We start from the raw sequence: 17,714 nt of genomic DNA, 5'->3' as shown, positions 1-17,714 counted from the left end.
CCTGCACTCTAGTTTTTTTTTTCGTTAATGGAATAACTGGCCCAACTATCCATTATATTACATTCACGTGTCTGGGCTAGCTGTTTCAAGAAGGTGAAGGTGATTATCATGTGGCAGTGAAAGGAATGCATTTTTTTTCGAGCTGCGTAATATGAGTGGCGGCGGGCATCAGAATATCTACATTAATTATTGAATTATTCATTTCTTGACTGAGACTCACTAACACTCTTATCCAATACTCTGGGACACGAGTTGCAAGAGAAGAGTTCAATTGGTTAGTGCTGAGTGCATGATGCAAAACTGCTAAAACTATAGCAACGGTTTGGAGAGGCCGTTCTTTGTAGCTCGCATAAAAATCACATGTACGTTTTAGTTGGTATTTTTCTTAAATGCTTCTGTCGAGCACTGCGGGACAAATATATGTGTAACGCTAATGTATTTTGGGGAATATTTGGTCGATGGAAATATAGATACTGAGATGGGTGAGGCGAAGTACTGCTAGCCTCAGAGAAAGAGAGAGGTAGAAAAGGAGAAGTCGTAATGGAAAGGCAGCGAAGTTAAACAAACAGGCTGAACCCGGTATGCTATCCTGCACTGGGGAAGGGGGAAAAGGGGATTTAAAAAGTAGAAGGAAGAGAAACGTGCATACTTTATACTGTTACACACACAAGCGTTCATCGCTGAGTCAGTCACAGGTGGTCATAGAGGCTGGTGCATTTCAAGAAACGCAGCAGCGTCTTTGTGGTCTTGAACATAGCGGACACACGAGGCCACGGACCCAATGTCTTCTCCTCTGTAAAAGGCCGGTCGTCTAAGTCCCCCAAAGCTGTCCGAAAGGTACTTCCTCTCATCTTCGTATGTGGGGAAGTGACACAGGAGATGTTTTGTCATTTCTTTGACACCACATGGGCTGCAATTGGCACTGCCCACAATTCCACAAATGCCTACTACGTGTGCCTACCTTGAGCAGCTGACAGGTTTTGATTTAGCAATTGCCACGTGCATCCTAAAGTAATTTAGTTTAATTACGTGACACTTTGTAACGAATCATTTCTCCAGTGCTTACTGCACATTTACTGATGTTCGCCACCGTTAATAAGGCGCCACCCCCCCCCCCCCCCTCCAAAAAGAACGAAAAAAGAAACGTGATTGTTTCCATAGCGCCGTCATCAAGAAAGTTTCCCCTCTTTCCTCGAAGCAGGTGGTAACGAACAGAGCTACAGGAAGGAGTTGTGCTACAGATGCGGGGGCTAAAAATGCTTCCGCATAAAAAAATTTGGAAGACGCTTAAGCTTCGCCTTCAAGAGTGGAACGCGATAGCGTTCCCATCGACCCGCCAAGGGGTGTAAGACAATGCGCTACGGCGCAGCGATCATTTACGAGGCGCCCCGCATCGGACTTTGCACTCACCAATCACGCGGTGAGCGTCGAGCAACGCAGCGTTCGGCGCGGCAAGGAAACGTGCGCCTGAGCAAGCGGAACGAACCAAGAACTCGGTGTCTCGGAGGGAGAAATGATCTACGCCAGCCAAACGTCGTGATCGGCACAGACAACCGGGCTGTGACGCGCCATGAAGGCCGACGCGATCATGCGGCTGACGCCTCGATGGGGTCGTCCACTCGCTTGGGAGCACCACGCAGACGCAGCACACATGGCAGGGGACGCTTTCCCACCAGACGCGCTACGGCCCAGCGATCACGTCATAGGCGTTCCGCATCGGACGCTGCACCTAGGTGATAACTTTATTGCACACAGGGGAGTTGCGGACACGCAGGTCCTTGGGCCCCCGCAGGCCCCCACTGCACTCAAACGTTCATGTCCCGGAGGCTCATGACGCTGGTAGCTCGGCCTGTGGCGATTGCTTGCTTGGCCGGGTCCTCGGAGCGGAGTAGGGTCTCCCAAGCCTCCCAAGTAGTAAGGTGCTCCAGGCCCCGCGGGGAATGATCCCCCGGGAAGAGGAAAAGAATGTGATCGAGAGTGGCTTTGGTGGGGTGGCAGAGGCTACAGGAGGGGTTGGTGTGGACGTGGTGATAGCGCGAGCGTATATAAGGGGAGGGTAAGGTGCGTGTTTGGAAACGCCTCCAAAGTGCCTGGCGATAATTGTCGAGGGAGGGATGGGGTGGGGGGTAGAGCCGACGCTCGGCTTTGCAGGCTTGCGTCAGTTCACTGAATGAATGCATGCGCTCCCGCGAGAACCGCGCTATGAGCGGAAAGAGGAGCCGCGTCGCCTAAACACGAGAGTTCGAGTGACGCACGCTGGAAGTTGGAAGGGGAGAGAACGAGAAAACTTATTAAACGCAAGAGTAGTGGGGCATCCTCGCACCGTTCCCCGCACGGCCCGAAGGGGAGAAGCGGGCGAGTGGCGCGCCAGGTGTCGGGGCAGCGCCGCATATTGCGAAGAGGGGGTCTTCTGTGTTTGCCGCAAGATGACTCTGCGTGTGCGCAGAGCGGAGAAGAAATGTCGCGGAAACGTACTTCGCTACTCGAGTAACTGCGACTTCTGTAAGTCACAGATTCCTAATTACCGATATACACCGCAGTTTTACTTTCTACGGCACGTTTCTAAGGCAACACCGCATTCGCTAGAGGCACTTTTGTACTGCTTTGAAGCAGCGAACTCGTGGCTGAGCGGGCAATAAAGAAAAAAAAAGTCGTGGCTGAGTGGTAGCGTCTCCGTTTCACACTCCGGAGACCCTGGTTTGATTCATACCCAGCCCATCTTGCAAGTTGTTTTTTATTTATGAAGTGCCCCCGGGATTTATCGCTCACGGTCAACGCCGCCGACGCCGACGACACCGGCATTTCTGTGACATGAGCTCCTTAACAATGACGCGTTACAAGCGAGTGGGTGTTCTCTCACGGGCGCTTTTGGTCTTGATGCTGATGGCGTCGCTGACGTTGCCGGTGCCGGCGTCGTTGTAGGCGCGGATGGCGAACCGGTAGGTGGAGCCACACTTCAGTTTGTCAATCGCGAGCAAGCGCCGGTTGCCCCGCACGTGCCTCTCGGCCCACTCGTCACCACTTCCCGCTTCCATGTAAAGCATGTGTGAGCCTGCGCCGGTCACAGCCAATGCTTGAGTATGCAAATCGCTTGCGTACATTGCGTCAATTTCAGGGGCTCTTCCAGCTTCCCTTGAACGTCTTACACTGCATGGTTTTTAGGCTAGTACTGCAAAACCCAACCCTGTTTGCGTCTCGCCGTGGTACAGTCCGTGTGGTTCACTCTCTGAAAATCCCCAAGTTTGTCAAGGCCTTAAGAGTCCAAGTCCAGTTCAAGACCTTCGATTTCAAGTCAACGAACATAAAAACCAGAGATAGCAGGTTTACCTGTACCAGGGCGCTATTCCGAAAGGATGTCGAATACCGCCATGTTTGCTGTTTTGAGCCAGTCAGAAAAAACAAGGTGGCGGAATTCGTAAATTTTGAGAATAGCCCCCTGAGAGAACAAAACACATCGGCAGTGGCATCAACCATAATCTAGAACTGGTTAGTGCAATTTCGCATGACTGAACAAGCGCCATGAGCAGTGAAATAAACTTGCAGTGATAGGATTTAATTCAAACCTTCTTGAAATACTTTTCAGGGCTAGAATCTCTATGTGGGATCACGGCGTTTAGGCGCCATTGTGCACCTGTGCAGTAAGCCGTTAGATTATAACTCTAAACTGCAGGAAGAGGCAAAGAAAGACTCGTTTTAAAAGTTTCTCTTAAAAAGAAAACGGGTAACTCGGCACTTTAGTAACATGTCCCGAAACAGCCTGCCAGCGCCCTGCCTTGTTAGCTCCAAAAATTTCGTTGATCAGGGTGACACAATGACATACACGCCAAATAGCCCTTGTCGTCCGGTCTCCAGCCGTGTCTTCATTTGCGCTGCCACCTTTTCAAAAGCTTACCAACAAGCCCAATTCGCCCCATTACTAACTCCTTTATTCTACTTATGATTTGTATTTATTTTTGTATTTCCGTCATTTTTTTTCTACCATCCGACTCTTGGCCAATTCCCCATAGTAGGTTCGTGGAATTTTCGAGAACTTCACCAGCATCATCATTGAACAGATTAACAGCGCTATCGTAAGTCGTTTACAGAGCCGGCCAGTCCCGAACGGAACTCATTGGGACCTAGTGGCTTCCATCTGAAGGCTGTCGGACAGGTTGCCAGTGTTTTGGAAGGTAAATGGCTCGTGACTGATAGTAACTGACTGGTCTGTGACTGATAGGGGAACAATAGCATTCATGAGTCACTGCGTTCGCTGTACCTATCTTTCTATACCCCATATTCTCGCACTGCTTTTCTTAGAAGAGGCTATATACCAGAATAGCTGGTCGAGTGTTTCAGCTGATTGCTGGCTTCTGAAAAAGAAAAAGACAAAAAAAAAGGCCAAGCTTAGCTTGGTTAAGCCAAGAATGCGTTCCATATTGTGCGAGTTGGGGCCCAGCTTTTCCTCCGGCTGTCATGACGTCACGTCACGTGGTTGCGCTAAAGGTCAATGGTGGCTGCCCGCCGCGCCCAAGGGCTGAACTGAGTGGTTACAATATGCAACGCGTAAAAATAGAAGCAACTTAATAACAAACATAGCAAACTTAAAAGAGAATAGACCCACATATGCGACGCGCAGCAACGAACAATGGCTCACACCCTCAATGGTGGCTTCGCGGCCGCGCCCGAGTGCTGAACTGAGTGATTGCAATATGCAACGCATAAAAAAAGACAAGTGGATGAACCCGGGTGGTCCTCGTTTGTGCCTTCTCATAGAGCGTCTAATAGGTGCACCTTGGATACAGACACCGTTTCCACTTCGATGACCCGGGTGACACATTGACGTACACGCCGAATCACCGTTTATCCAAGCCGAAGGGGTAGAGCACGCGCATCGAGGAAGCATATTTCTTGCGAAGCATTGCAGGGCAAATCTCTCGCGAAGCTATACTGGACACGAACCTTGGAGTCGTCGCTGGGATCCCTGGTACTAGGACGATCAAAAAAGACATAACTTGTTTACAGAGTGGCAGGGAGGTCAGCCTGAATTATAGTTTGCTCTAACCTGCTACCCTACACAGCAAGAGCGGTACTGGGAAGGCAAGGAGCGAGAAGTGAGGATGACAAAGAACAGGAAGCGTTTACTACAGTACACGTCACCTCTCCCTTGCGCTGGATGAGCAAAGAGATGTCAAGATCTCCACGTCATGCAGGTAGATCGAGCCGGCGAACATATCTCCTGCGCGCGGCTGTATGACAGACCCGACCACGTATCTGGCAACAGTTGCGATATACAAAAACCGAGGAAGTGAAATAATTACACAACGGGGGGGAATATAGCATTATTTATTGTATACGTTCAGATACCATCACAAACCTCTCTCTTTTTGCGCGTCTCCTAGTGCAAGTAAACTTGAAACATCTGTTGCTTGGGGTTCAACTCTGCTCACTGGTAGGCGGCCCACGCCCTAGCCAGAATCTCCATAGCCTTGGCCAAGCACTCGTCTTGTGGCGATGACATTGAACTTGGTCGCTGCAGCGGCTGCTTGTGCTGCGGTTGCTGGTACTGTTGCTGGTAAGGTCCTCTGTGGTCTTCCGTTCGCTGCCCGATTGGTATGGACACGCCACCCACCGCCTCATATAGACCAATGAAGCTGGCGTGACACTTGACCCACACGACAGCTTTTCTTGCGTCGGTATGCCTAACCGGGAAGGTCGCAATGAGAGTCGCCGTCTGGAAGCCGTCCTGATGCGTGTCGACGCTCGCATTGACGTCGGCGTCGATCAAGAGTAGGTCGTTTACGTACACGGCGAGCTTGGGAGCCGGCCTGGACCTGGTGGAGGAGCAGTTGAGGCGCACATTGTCTCCCACCTGGTACGTCTCCCTGTCGTATGTGATCAGTGGTCTCTTATCCCCTTGTTCTGCGAGCGATAAATTGAGATAAGGTTAAAAGGATAATACTTTGGAGTATGACAAGAGCATTGACAGTGTTTGGCACCAAATCAATATTGCACCCCACCTTGCATCAGGGCTTGCTGCGTTGCGTGTGAAAATACGAAAGATAATGGGGGGTGGGGGATGAAAAAAATAGGAATCAACTCAGGGTGAACGGCTGTCAATATCGTTGGCCAACGACGACGACGACGACGACGACGACGACGACGACGACGACAACAACAACAACAACAACAACAACAACAACAACAACAACAACAACAACAACAACAACAACAACAACAACGACAACAACAACAACAACAACAACAACAACACTTTGAAAGGGTTCGTGCATGTAATTCTTCATGCTATGGTCTTGTCGTAGTCGCCACACGCACGCTCGTGTAACAAACGCACATACAATAACTCGTTTGCACGGGCACCTTATGCCATCTGGCGTCACTTTGTGCAATATGTTAAACGAGAGAAAGAGATAGATAGATAGATAGATAGATAGATAGATATATAGATAGATAGATAGATAGACAGATAGATAGATAGATAGATAGATAGATAGATAGATAGATACGTTTATTAATTGAAAAATAAAAATAAAAATCTACGGTGGGAATGCCAAACGAAGCTAGAGAGCGAGCTATCCGCACAGCGGTTCGCATAAAATCGATTCCTACAGTGCGTGGGATTTGCATTATCATTTATGAGATGAGGAAAATTGGGAACGTAGGTTCTGTCTCAGACTGTATGGAAATAAAACTGTGAGGGAAGAGAAAAATGCCGTGGCCGCTTGGATAACGCGCATACGTACCTAACACCGCAAGCATTTTTTCATCCTGGGCTGTTAGAAAGGGTGGTGCGTCGGAGCTGGCTTCGCAACGGTAAGTGCCAGCACTTAAAGCGCTCAGGTTCTTCAGGTACAGTGACGAATAGTTGGTCTGCAGCATCTGCGGTGGGGAGAGAGAAGAAAGTGCTTGAGCTAAAGTCCAGAAATGAATCGGCGTTAAAGCATATTTCTGTACCGCGTTGTGGCGGGACAAGCGGAGAACAAGACGCGGAGACGTAGCGGTGGAAGCTTCGTACCTGAGAACAAGAATCTGATGCGAGCACACAACGCGATGCATTCACACACATCCCGATTGCAAAGAACGGAACGAAAATGCAGTGCCCAAGTAAAAAAAGAAGCGGGGCCTTCAAATTCTTATGTGCTGTGTCCTGTACTGGAACATGTACAAACTTCATATGTTTCTGGGCCACGTATACCTTGTGAACCGCGAGTTGCTGCTTTCGCCCTCTTTGTGATGCTCAGTACTTTTGTACTCAGAACACGCGCGGCGCAATGGGAAGTTCTTCTCGATCTTCAGAAAGTAATACAACAATAGCTAATTGCCTATGTCATGTTCGCTTGTTTCCGTGAACATAGTAAACGCTGTTGTGAACACGGTATAAGCTGCATGCTGAAGAAAATTGCGCCCAGACTAGCTCTTGAAGCAGAGTATGCTACTTGTCAGAAAAGTGCTCTATCGTTAAGCTAATCCTGCAGCTCGTAAAGCTTAACTCAAATCACTATAGTTGCACATCTCCTAAAGCTGCACATCTCCTAAATGTCCACTTCGGCGCGTTGTTCTAGTCGCGCTCCGCTCGCTAGGTGTCTTCACGATGCTAAATGTCGGATGGCCAAGCCGAAAAGGGCTGAAACCACGTCTCTCCCGTGCCGTTGCGATTTAGTCATGACTTTACAAATTAAGGAATCGAAGACCAAATTTGCCAACGAATACGATACTCCCTAATGCGAAATTTGAGCGCAGCTGTATACGTGTTTTCACTTCGCGATAGGTTGGCTGGCGCGGACGGCACGTTGCAAACGGAGCGAAGTGTGGCGTGACCAATTGCCTCGCTAATCGGGAAATCGCGAGAGGCAGCGCGTGGGTGATGCGTGGGGGACGCGTGGGTGTGATTCACAGCAGCCACCGCAGACAGACGTCCGCTCATGCAGCGCTTTGTTTCCATATGTTTTGCACGCGATACTGTGGCGCCATCTCGTAGTCATCGTCGCCGCAGAGCCCGTCTTGAGCGACACTACGGGTTTGTTCTCACAGTTTCGCCATAACCTCCTCCTCCACTTTCCTCCTTTCATTTTTCATCCTCCGCTAGGCTCCTGCGTTCGCTCTTTCATCATTCGCTGTGGTCGTTGGCTTAGTTACGCCGACGTCGACGCTCGCCGCAAGAACGGACGCCTAGGAGCTGCACTCCAGAAAGACGAAGCACGACGAAAGAACGGTACGATAACGCCGTCTAATGTGTGTACGATGTTAAGTAATAGTGTACTGAACTGATCTGGTTGATGCATTCTTTGAAGGTAATCGAACATCGCTTCAGGAAATAAAGCGACAGACACAGCACTGACAATAGTGGCTTGAGATGATTTTGTCGTTTTGCTCACTGCGTTCCTGTAAATTGCCGTTCAAGTGTAATAAGCACTGGTTGTCACTCAGCGCTGCGTGTGTCGACTTTATTTTCTCCTGTCTGAAGGGCTGGTCGATTGTCTTCTAAATATGTTGAGCGTATGCGCATGTTTGCGAACGTTCTAAACGTTCGCTTGAGAGGGCGCTTCGTGATGTCTTCGTCTCTCTACTTCTTGTCTATACCACATATCGTCTAGGGGTCCCTCATCGAGTTGTGGTGTTGCAAACAGGCAATCACTCTTTGTAGATCAAGTGGTGACGAGCGGGTCTGCAAAATAATATGCCCGATGTACGCCGCGAAAACATCCTAAAATTCAAACAAAGGCCCGCGCGCTCTTTTCCTCGAAAGAGCCACTCGATTCTACAGCGAGATGACGGCACACGTGTGGCACCTCCATATCACATGCAGTGCGCCTGGAGCGCACCAAGAGCCAGCATCAGCGCGAACCCGAAGATTATCGTGACGCACGCACGCACGCACGCACACGCACGCACGCGCACGCGCACACACACGCACACACACACACACACACACACACACACACACACACACGCACGCACGCACGCACACGCACGCGCGCACACACACACACACACACACACACACACACACACACACACACACACACACACACACACACACACACACACACACACACACACACACACACACACACACAGCCATATAGAAAGCCATATAGACAGGCTGGTTGTGTTCTGCGGATTTCTTGATTAGCTGATTGATGACATGGATGTGATCCATTGTAGAGTACACTTTCTGACAACTGCCTGTTCTCTTGGTTGACTTAAGTCAAGTGTTGCGCTTTTTGTATTAGAAATTATCTTGGTGAATATCTTATACAATACTGGAAGTAAGCTAATGGGCCACTGATTTTTCAATTCTTTAACGTCTCTTTTTTGTGGATTAGTGTAATGTTTGCATTTTTCCAGTTCTGTGGAATCCTTGCAGTCGTGAGACATTTATTGTAAAGGGCCGCAAGCTTTTCATGCATGAAGTCTCCTCTATCTGTGATTAAATCAACTGTTATTCCTGGCCGCATTTCCTTGTTTCATATCTTACAAGGCCCTTCTAACTTCATCGCTATTTATAGAAGGAGCGCCTGCAACCTGTCCATTACTACTTCGAATGGAGGTATCGTGGCTGCTCTGGGTATTGCTCAGGTCAGTATATATCTATATATATATATATATATATATATATATATATATATATATATATATATATATATATATATATATATATATATATATGTATATATATATATATATATATATATATATATATAGAGAGAGAGAGAGAGAGAGAGAGAGAGAGAGAGGGAAATTGACGCGGAAGGTTTACTCGCCTTCTCGCATCATTGATTTACGCTTGATTTGCTTCTGACTCGGCACCTGAGAAACGTTTTGAAAAGATTCTGTATACGACGTTCCCTGAACGGGGATTTACAACTTGTAGTGTATAGCCGAAATTTCGGGCATGTCCTAGTGAAGAACTTTTCCTGAGTAGTTGGATGACCGCATTCAAAGAACCGTATAGCCCTATATACTGCTATACGAGGAGGGCCTCGCGTGAGTCTTGAGGCAGTGCATGGACTTACGTCTATCGTCACGCCTTGCACGCTGAACAGTTCTCCTGGTGGCCTGTTGCGAGGAATGTAATTGTACAGCATTTTGCCGTCCTTGAACCACTTGAAGCTGTACAGGGGCAATCCACCGAAGTCGTGTGCGCAGTTCAGACGCACGGAACCGCCGAGAACGCCGATTGGTGGTTGGTCAATCGATAAAGTCATTTCTGTAGAATTTGGATTAAAACAAGCAACTGTTGAGCCGCACTCAAAGAAGAAAAGCGGCAGCAAGTAGTACTCCATATCTACGTCGCTCATTTTTTATACAAATAGTCTAACTTGGTGCTGTTCTCAGAACTCCTACTCAGTGGACATGCCTTGAACACTGGCTGATTTTAATTCTACAACTATGGCTTGTTAAGGCCAGTTAGACTTTGTTTCCCAGGTTGTGCTGCCCGCTTCTGCTTTAACTTTCGAACAGAAAAAAGATATACTTGAGCTCTAATCATTCGCTTTTGATAAGCGGATGCAGTCATCGCTGAAACGGCCGGCATACGCGGGATTCGCGTTCTTGTTTCACCCACAGCGAAGCCTCGGTGGCTAAGTTCTGTGTCTGAGCGCAAGGTCGCGTGTACAAATCCTGCCTGTGGTGGTCGAATTCTGATGGAGGTATAAACAGGCGAAAACTCTAGTGCGCCGAGAATAGGTTGTGCATTAGGAAAATCCAGACAGTCAAAATGAACTGGGAGTTCTCCAGTATAGCGTGCCTCATCACATTCTCTCTCTCTGTGTGTGTGTGCGTGCTTTTTAACGCGACAGCGTTAAGGAGCTCGTGTTGCAGAAAAGCCGGTGTCGTCGGCGTCAGCGGCGTTGGCCGTGAGCGATAAATCCCAGAAAGCACTTCATAAATAAAAAACATCTTGCAGGATGGGCTGGTGGGAATCGAACCAGGGTCTCCGAAGTGTGAGACGGAGACGCTAACGCTCAGCCACGAGTTCTTTTTTTTCTTCTTTATTTGCTCAGCCACGAGTTCGTTCCTTCAAAACGGGACAAAATCGCCTCTAGTGAATGCGGTGTTACCTTATAAACGTGCCGTAGAAAGTTATACTGCGGTGTATATCGGTAATTATGACCATGTAACTTACAGAAGTCGCAGTTTCACGAGTAGCGAAGTACGTTTCCGCTATATTTCTTCTGCGCTCTGCGCACACGCAGAGCCATCTTGCGGCAAACACAGAAGACCCACTCCTCGCAATGTACGGCGCTGTCCCGATACGTGGCGCGCCACTCGCCCCATGATCGCGTCCGCCTTCATGGCGCGTTGGGGCCCGGCTATATGTGCCGATCGCGATGTTTGGCTGACGTAGCGCGTTTGAGTAGGCGGTGCGAATGGGGTGCGATAACGCTATCGCGTTCCACTCTTGAAGGCGAAGCTTAAGCGTCCTCCAGTTTTTTTTACGAGCGTTAGGCTAAGTGAATAAACTGATTCACCAATCAACCAACCTTGCGCCGAATTCGGGTATCACTCACCTATGATATCCATCCTTTTCTTAGCCGAGTCATAACTCAACGATGGTTCATCTACTACTTCGCATCTGTAAATTCCAGAGGCAGACCGCCGCACGTTGTCAAGGACTATCGTAGTGTTGGTGCTGCTTGCGACCTGCAAAACCGATATTGCATTAAGGGAAGAAGGAAGGATTCGTTTTACTGCGTCTTGTTTTTTAAACCAACCGATAAAAAGAAAGTGACAGCGCTGAAAACTGTCGCCATTTTTTTCTGGAGCATCGGCTCGCGACTGGTTTCGTCCTCATAAATATATTTTTTATATTCTTTTTATGTGATATATTTTTTGGAATCAAATGCAAGTAGTCGTGAGCAGTGATCTGAAAGCAATATAATTTTTTGTTTTGGTCTGTGGTTGCTGTATTCTGTTTTGTGGCGAGAATATTAGACTGACTGGCATTTAAATTTCAAGAAGCACGTAAAACTGTCAAACCAAACCATTCTCATTATTTTTGCAACCATGCATATTTTGTGCCAGGTCACCGGCAAAAAGAAAGGAGATAAAGAAAAACCAAACGACAAACCCGGCTACGTCCCTAACCATTGAGACTTGCGGACGTCAAATCAGAGGTGCTTTAGTTTTTGGAAATAGTTGCACCGCAGCCCGTACTTTTCTTGAACTTCGCCCGTTATTGCACGTTCTTCACTGTTATCCTTATAAAAAAAAGCGAAATGCCTTTTTCCAGTCAAACATTTCACTATATTAAGCAATAATGCGTCACTCAATGGAATCGATATCCCTCAAGTTAGCTTCCTCCGCGTCCTTGGCCTCGCAATAGATAAAGACCGTTCTGGTGCAGCTACACTTCCGAAGCTTCGCAAGACCCTAATACAAGTAACCCATATAATTCGGCGTATAACCACCCAAAGAAGAGGACTGAAAGAGCAAGAAACTGTCCAATTAATTCAAGCGCCTTATAAGCCGGATCACATATGGCACCCCGTATCTACTCCTCAAGAAAGCTGAAATTCTGGAAAAATTCAACATCATCATCAGAAAAGAAATCAAGAGCGCACTAGGACTTGCCAGTACGACCTCAACCACGATACTCCCCAAACTTGGCCTTCTTAACACCTGGGAAGAAATGAGTGAAGCGCAGAAAGCCAGCCAGCTGGAACGTCTTAAGCCGACTCAAACAGGCAGAGCAATACTACGCAAACTCGCATACAGCGAAGACTTCATAGCAGACTCAGACGCGAAAGCCCGATTGCCGCCACTTCTTCGTGACTCCATCTCAGTCGCTCTAATACCTCGCGACAAGCATGCAACATACTACAAAGACAGAAGACAAGCAAGAGTTAGAGCGCTCAGCAAGAAATACTCAAAGGACTCCAGCACGAGATATACAGACACGGCAAAATACCCAGGTAGAAGAGCATACGGAATTACTGTGACCAACAACGAAGGTAATGAGCTAGTCGCTGCCACCATACCGGCCAGAAATCCAGAAACGGTGGAGGAAGTGGCCATCGTCGTCGGCATCGCCACATGCAAAGACACAGCAATCATGTTTAGCGACCCGCGAATGGCATGTAGAAACCTACGAAAAGGCCGAATTTCTGCCGCAACAGTGAAGATTCTAAAAGAATAACAAGACACCAAGAACTACCCGAAACCTACGTCGCATGGGCCCCAGGCCACGAACACCTGGCAGGAAACGAAGCAGCACATGCTGTTGCCCGAGAGCATACCAGCCGGGATTTCCTGCCCCACGGTCTCCGGAAAGCGACGAGGGTGGAGGACATTCCCATCAACTACGCCGCAATATTGTAACACTACCGACTGGAAAGAAGCGAATATCCTCTACCACATCCAAAATTAAGCAAGGAAGAAGCCACCTCCCTCCGCAGACTACAAACGAATACGTATGTCCATGGAATTATCATGCATCGGATGCACCCCACTATTCTCATACCTATGCCGATATTGTGATGTACCAGGCACCCTCCAACACATGGTGTTGGTGTGCCCACACCGCGAGAAAAACAGTCGGGATGATGCCTCAGAACCGTTACAAGCGATCGAAGAAACGTGGGAGGCAATCTTGAAGGCACAGAACCTGGAAGATCAGCGAAGTCTGGTGGACCGAGCCCGGGCTGCGGCATTAGCCAACGGCTTTCTGGAATAAGAGAGCCACTCACCTAGGGCGAAGAAAGAACACTTTCTCGCTGTTTCTCACAATAAACGTTCATTCCTACTCCTCCTACTTTGTTACACTAACGCTTATGAAGGTGCTTTCATTTCTCTTTTTGTTTTAATAGGACAAAGAGATAGTAGTAATTATACAATATACATCCACTGCAGTTGCTTCAGATAAACAATGACTGCCTTTACTACCGTGAAGATTATTCTATATGTAACAGAAATCAAAGCCTAAACAAAGAAGACTGAAAACAAACATTTATCAACCCTATGCTATAAAAGCTACAAACAGGGGTAAGATGCCTCGTAAGGCTGGCCAACGTTTCCATAGGAGGACCTATTTTTGTCAGAAGCGGCCTTGTCATCGTCGGTGGGTTAGCTTATGGCTAGTAAGGTGACGTCACGTGGCAGTCGTTGCCGGCGGCGGCTGGCTCCAAAGGAAGACTCAAAAAAAAAAAGAGGAAGAGCGCTGTCCTTTGATGTTCCTTGTGAAACTAAACCGCCGAGGATGACAAGGCCGTTTTTGACGAGGATATGTGCGCCTATTGAAACGTGGGCCGGTGTTTATGAGGTGCGCTATCCCTGTTTCTGACCTTTATACCACAGTGTACTTCTCCATCTGTTGGCCACCCTTATTTATTTTGGATTTAACGACCCTAGGTCGCTCTGATGAGAAATGACGAGCTACGTTTGGGTTGTGACCATTTAGCTAATCACTAATGTTAAATAAGTCAATTTAGCCAATAAAAAATTCATGGGCTGCGTTGAGCTTTCTGCAAAAGCTGCCGCTCATATTGAAGATTGGGAAGACAACAACAACAACAACAACAACAACAACAACAACAACAACAACAACAACAACAACAACAACAACAACAACAACAACAACAACAACAACAACAACAACAACAACAACAACAACAACAACAACAACAACAACTATCATATATGTCTTCAAGGACGACCTATCACTTCTGAAGTGGGACATGTGCCGTCATATCAATAAGTATATATAACGACTATACCCGATCATTAAAAACAATATCACCTTCTATATTGCTGCTAACGAAGAGCGCATTCTTGGTTTCATCCCCATATAGTCTTTTTACCACGTGTAATGTAAGTTTAGTATTTTGGGAGCGACACCTTGTATTTCTATAACCATAGATATTACAAGAAGTGCGTCGGTTGTAGTAATCTGGAAACGCAAGTGAAAGATGCCGAAGTGCTAAAGTGGTCAGCTGCACTTTATTGAGGTAATTTTCAAGGGTGTTTGAATGGTGAAGTTATTAATCTAATTGTTTACAAGTATGTGAAAAATAGCTGTAAGAACACCTGGTTTCGAACAATCGAGTCGGATATTGAATATTTTCTCATTTAAGAAGACATTAAGAAAGAAAGAGATACGAACATATCACTTTTGTGATGCAAAGATATTAACGCCTACTGAAGAAAAAAAAAGCAATATTTGATATATATTTATATCAAATCTGTTACCAACTTATGCTTAAAACAGTCTGATTAAGAAATTGCAAAATGTCGTGAAGGACAAAAGTGATCTGCTGCTCTACAAGTTGCACCAGAACCGGCGTATGTGTGCGGCAACACCTCCAGTAGCGTAGCCCTTTGTTGCAGTGGGTTGAAGAAACGACTAAATATTTCTCGTTGAGATTGATTAATAGCTGACCGTGAAAGTGGCACTTCGAAGTCGTTCCTCTCTCTGGCTGTTGCAACCATTATAGTTCAACGCGATCGTCTACCAACGTCTAATCTAAGGTTCCGGTTATCAAGTTCTGTAGAATACGGGTTAAATATTGAAGATTACTGGATTCGATATTTCGAATACTATAGCACATTCCGAATACATTTTTTTTTCATTACGACTCAATCGGACGTGTAAAGAAGGCACCGCTTACGTTTACAGTGAGCCCTTTGATATTGAATAGCTTTTTGCTGGGCTTGCCCTGAGGCATATAACGGAAGAACTCCCTGTCGTCTTTATACCACTGGACCATGAGCAGCTGATCTCTTTGCAAGTCGTAGAGGCATTCGAGCGTCACAGTGGATCCATGAGCTGGCGTCTCGGGAACTTTCAATTCGATTATCCTGACAGCTTGCGCCGGACCACTTGCGTCTGTAACGAAAAGTCGGCACGGCACATCTGTTGAGCGCTATAGTAATGACCGGTACAATAGCAGTTTGTGTTAGGCAATTTGTGTTCCGCGAACACTGGAAGAAGTCGCACTTATCAAATATGTTTTTGGTGCGGACTGATACTTAGGCGGCCATTAACTACGCAAACTGGTATAATGTTAACGTGTTATATTCCGCAAAATACTGATGTTTGACACTGAAAAAAGAACAACAACTAAGCGGCCTTTTTTTTAATCTCCATTTTCTTGCTTGTGCGGTTCCTCCGAACCTCAACGTAACCTACTTTCTTGCCTAAATCACGCAGGAGCATTTGCTCAAGATCCAGCATTAACACAGAGGTTATGATAGAGATCTTTAGAATAGGGGCTTCAAGCAAATGGCGTCGTCGCCACTGCGCTAGCGCCGAGCACCATGGGTGTTTGGGGTTTCGAGCACGGCATTTTTGAGATACAGCGTGTCGCTGCAAACTTAATTGTAAATCAACGAGCATGGTGGCCCGCATCGAAATGAGGGTTCACCTCTTCGACCACACTGGCCTGATTTCTTGGCAATTAGCGATTTTCTTCACATACGAATGCTGATGTAGATTATCTCTTTCTCTAATTTCATGCAAGTGCCGAACGATGAATCGTCGCTGTTATTGAGATCAGTTGTTGATCTGAGACCGCGCTGGCCTCATGGTTGCCGCACCCAAGTTTGTATTGTCTTGGCTGAGGACGGCAAATAAAACTAAGTGGAGTAAATTGTTGGTTGGTCATTATCCGCGATTGCCACTCACGAATATTATTAAAATTAATAAAGCGCGTGTGCTGAAGGCACACGTATCACGTATGTCTGCATTTCTGTAAATGCGCACACGTATTTCTGCATCAACTTTTATGTTATTACTTATCGTGGCTCGTTGTTCTAGCCGTGGTGGCAGTGCGATAGCAAGACGCAAATCGTGAATGCAAAACCTTTTTGTATCACTCGTACCTCCTGGTTGACCCAAAGCTATCGCACGCAAAGATCTTTGGAGCTCCGAGAATTTGATGCCCCTATTCTAAAGCTCTCTAATAGTGCGGTAAACCTCTGCTACATCTTTACTGAGGGCTTGGTGTTATCTCAAGTATAGGGCAAATTCAAAAAATGTGCAGTGCTTAGATATTCTACGTTCCTGCTCAGTGCAGAACGTTCACGCGATTAGCATTTGATAATCGGTGCGCAGTATACATCCGGCTTCTACGTATTAACCCCCATTCTTCAGAAAAAAAAAAGCAGAAAAGAGAAGCTCTGATCACTTACACGTCGCAATCCAGAGGAAGAAGACAAACACGCACGATTCAGGAAACCATCTAGAGCGAAGACCCGTCATTTTGTCCAGCAGAGGACGGTGTGGTCTTCATAAGAGTCACTCCTCGGAGTGCCAGCCGGTGGTTCTCTTTAATACCGACGAAAACTCTCTCCACCAGAGGCGCAACACCGTCTCTGCCGATGAGTCGCGTAACGCCATCGCGTGCATAGACAGCTCATAGTTCACCACCATAATATTTTTGAGACGGCTTGCGGCTGAAAGCGTGAGAACGCCGAATTGGGGCTCAAGGTTGTCTTGCAGCGAGCGTGGGACTTGAGTACCCATCCTGCTTACATTGAAGGCGGGCGTTTGCAGGAGCCTGCTCGTATTACGCTCACGTGCGACACATCAACTGCGCAATTGGCTTGTCGGCTGTTGACTCGAGCCTCTTGCGAATGTATAGAGGCACACGCTGCCTCAGTGGCAAACAATTCGATGGTGTTTTGTTACTCTATTCAAACTACCCGAGCGATTGCTAATTAAGAGAAATGTGTCTTTCAGAGATGCTTTTATTAGGAATGATTGTAATATCATAACA

General features: G+C 47.1%; 2 protein-coding genes across 2 annotated transcripts in view; both read right to left on the bottom strand.

Annotated features, from left to right (window-relative positions):
- Window positions 1-17,714, bottom strand: part of LOC139057127 (uncharacterized) — an 87,032-nt gene that overhangs the window by 31,217 nt on the left and 38,101 nt on the right. The window contains exons 14-15 of the mRNA XM_070534902.1: window positions 4,939-4,966; window positions 2,861-3,052 (exon numbers count right to left, since the gene is read on the bottom strand). Of these exons, the coding sequence (XP_070391003.1) occupies window positions 2,861-3,052; window positions 4,939-4,966 (220 nt within the window). The remainder of the gene's footprint in view (window positions 1-2,860; window positions 3,053-4,938; window positions 4,967-17,714) is intronic.
- On the bottom strand, window positions 5,312-17,318 carry LOC139057305 (immunoglobulin superfamily member 10-like). Its single transcript, XM_070535257.1, has 6 exons — window positions 17,128-17,318; window positions 15,606-15,823; window positions 11,511-11,643; window positions 10,014-10,207; window positions 6,741-6,876; window positions 5,312-5,898 (listed from the first exon to the last, which is right to left on the bottom strand). The coding sequence occupies exons 1-6, from the start codon at window positions 17,195-17,197 to the stop codon at window positions 5,423-5,425; spliced, it is 1,227 nt and encodes a 408-aa protein (XP_070391358.1). The 5' UTR covers window positions 17,198-17,318; the 3' UTR covers window positions 5,312-5,422.

The sequence above is a fragment of the Dermacentor albipictus genome, chromosome 3 (genome assembly GCF_038994185.2).
Source record: "Dermacentor albipictus isolate Rhodes 1998 colony chromosome 3, USDA_Dalb.pri_finalv2, whole genome shotgun sequence".
NCBI lineage: Eukaryota > Metazoa > Arthropoda > Arachnida > Ixodida > Ixodidae > Dermacentor > Dermacentor albipictus.
Note: the sequence above shows the minus strand (reverse complement) of the source record. Positions and strands in the feature narration are given on the sequence as shown.

Coding starts and splice junctions, on each gene's coding strand:
- LOC139057305 (XM_070535257.1), bottom strand. CDS start 17,197: ATGACGGGTCTTCGCTCTAGATGGTTTCCTGAATCGTGCGTGTTTGTC. Junction 11,644..15,605: donor TCAAAGGGCTCACTGTAAAC/GTAAGCGGTGCC, acceptor TCGGTTTTGCAG/GTCGCAAGCAGCACCAACAC. Junction 5,899..6,740: donor AAAAATGCTTGCGGTGTTAG/GTACGTATGCGC, acceptor TATCGCTCGCAG/AACAAGGGGATAAGAGACCA.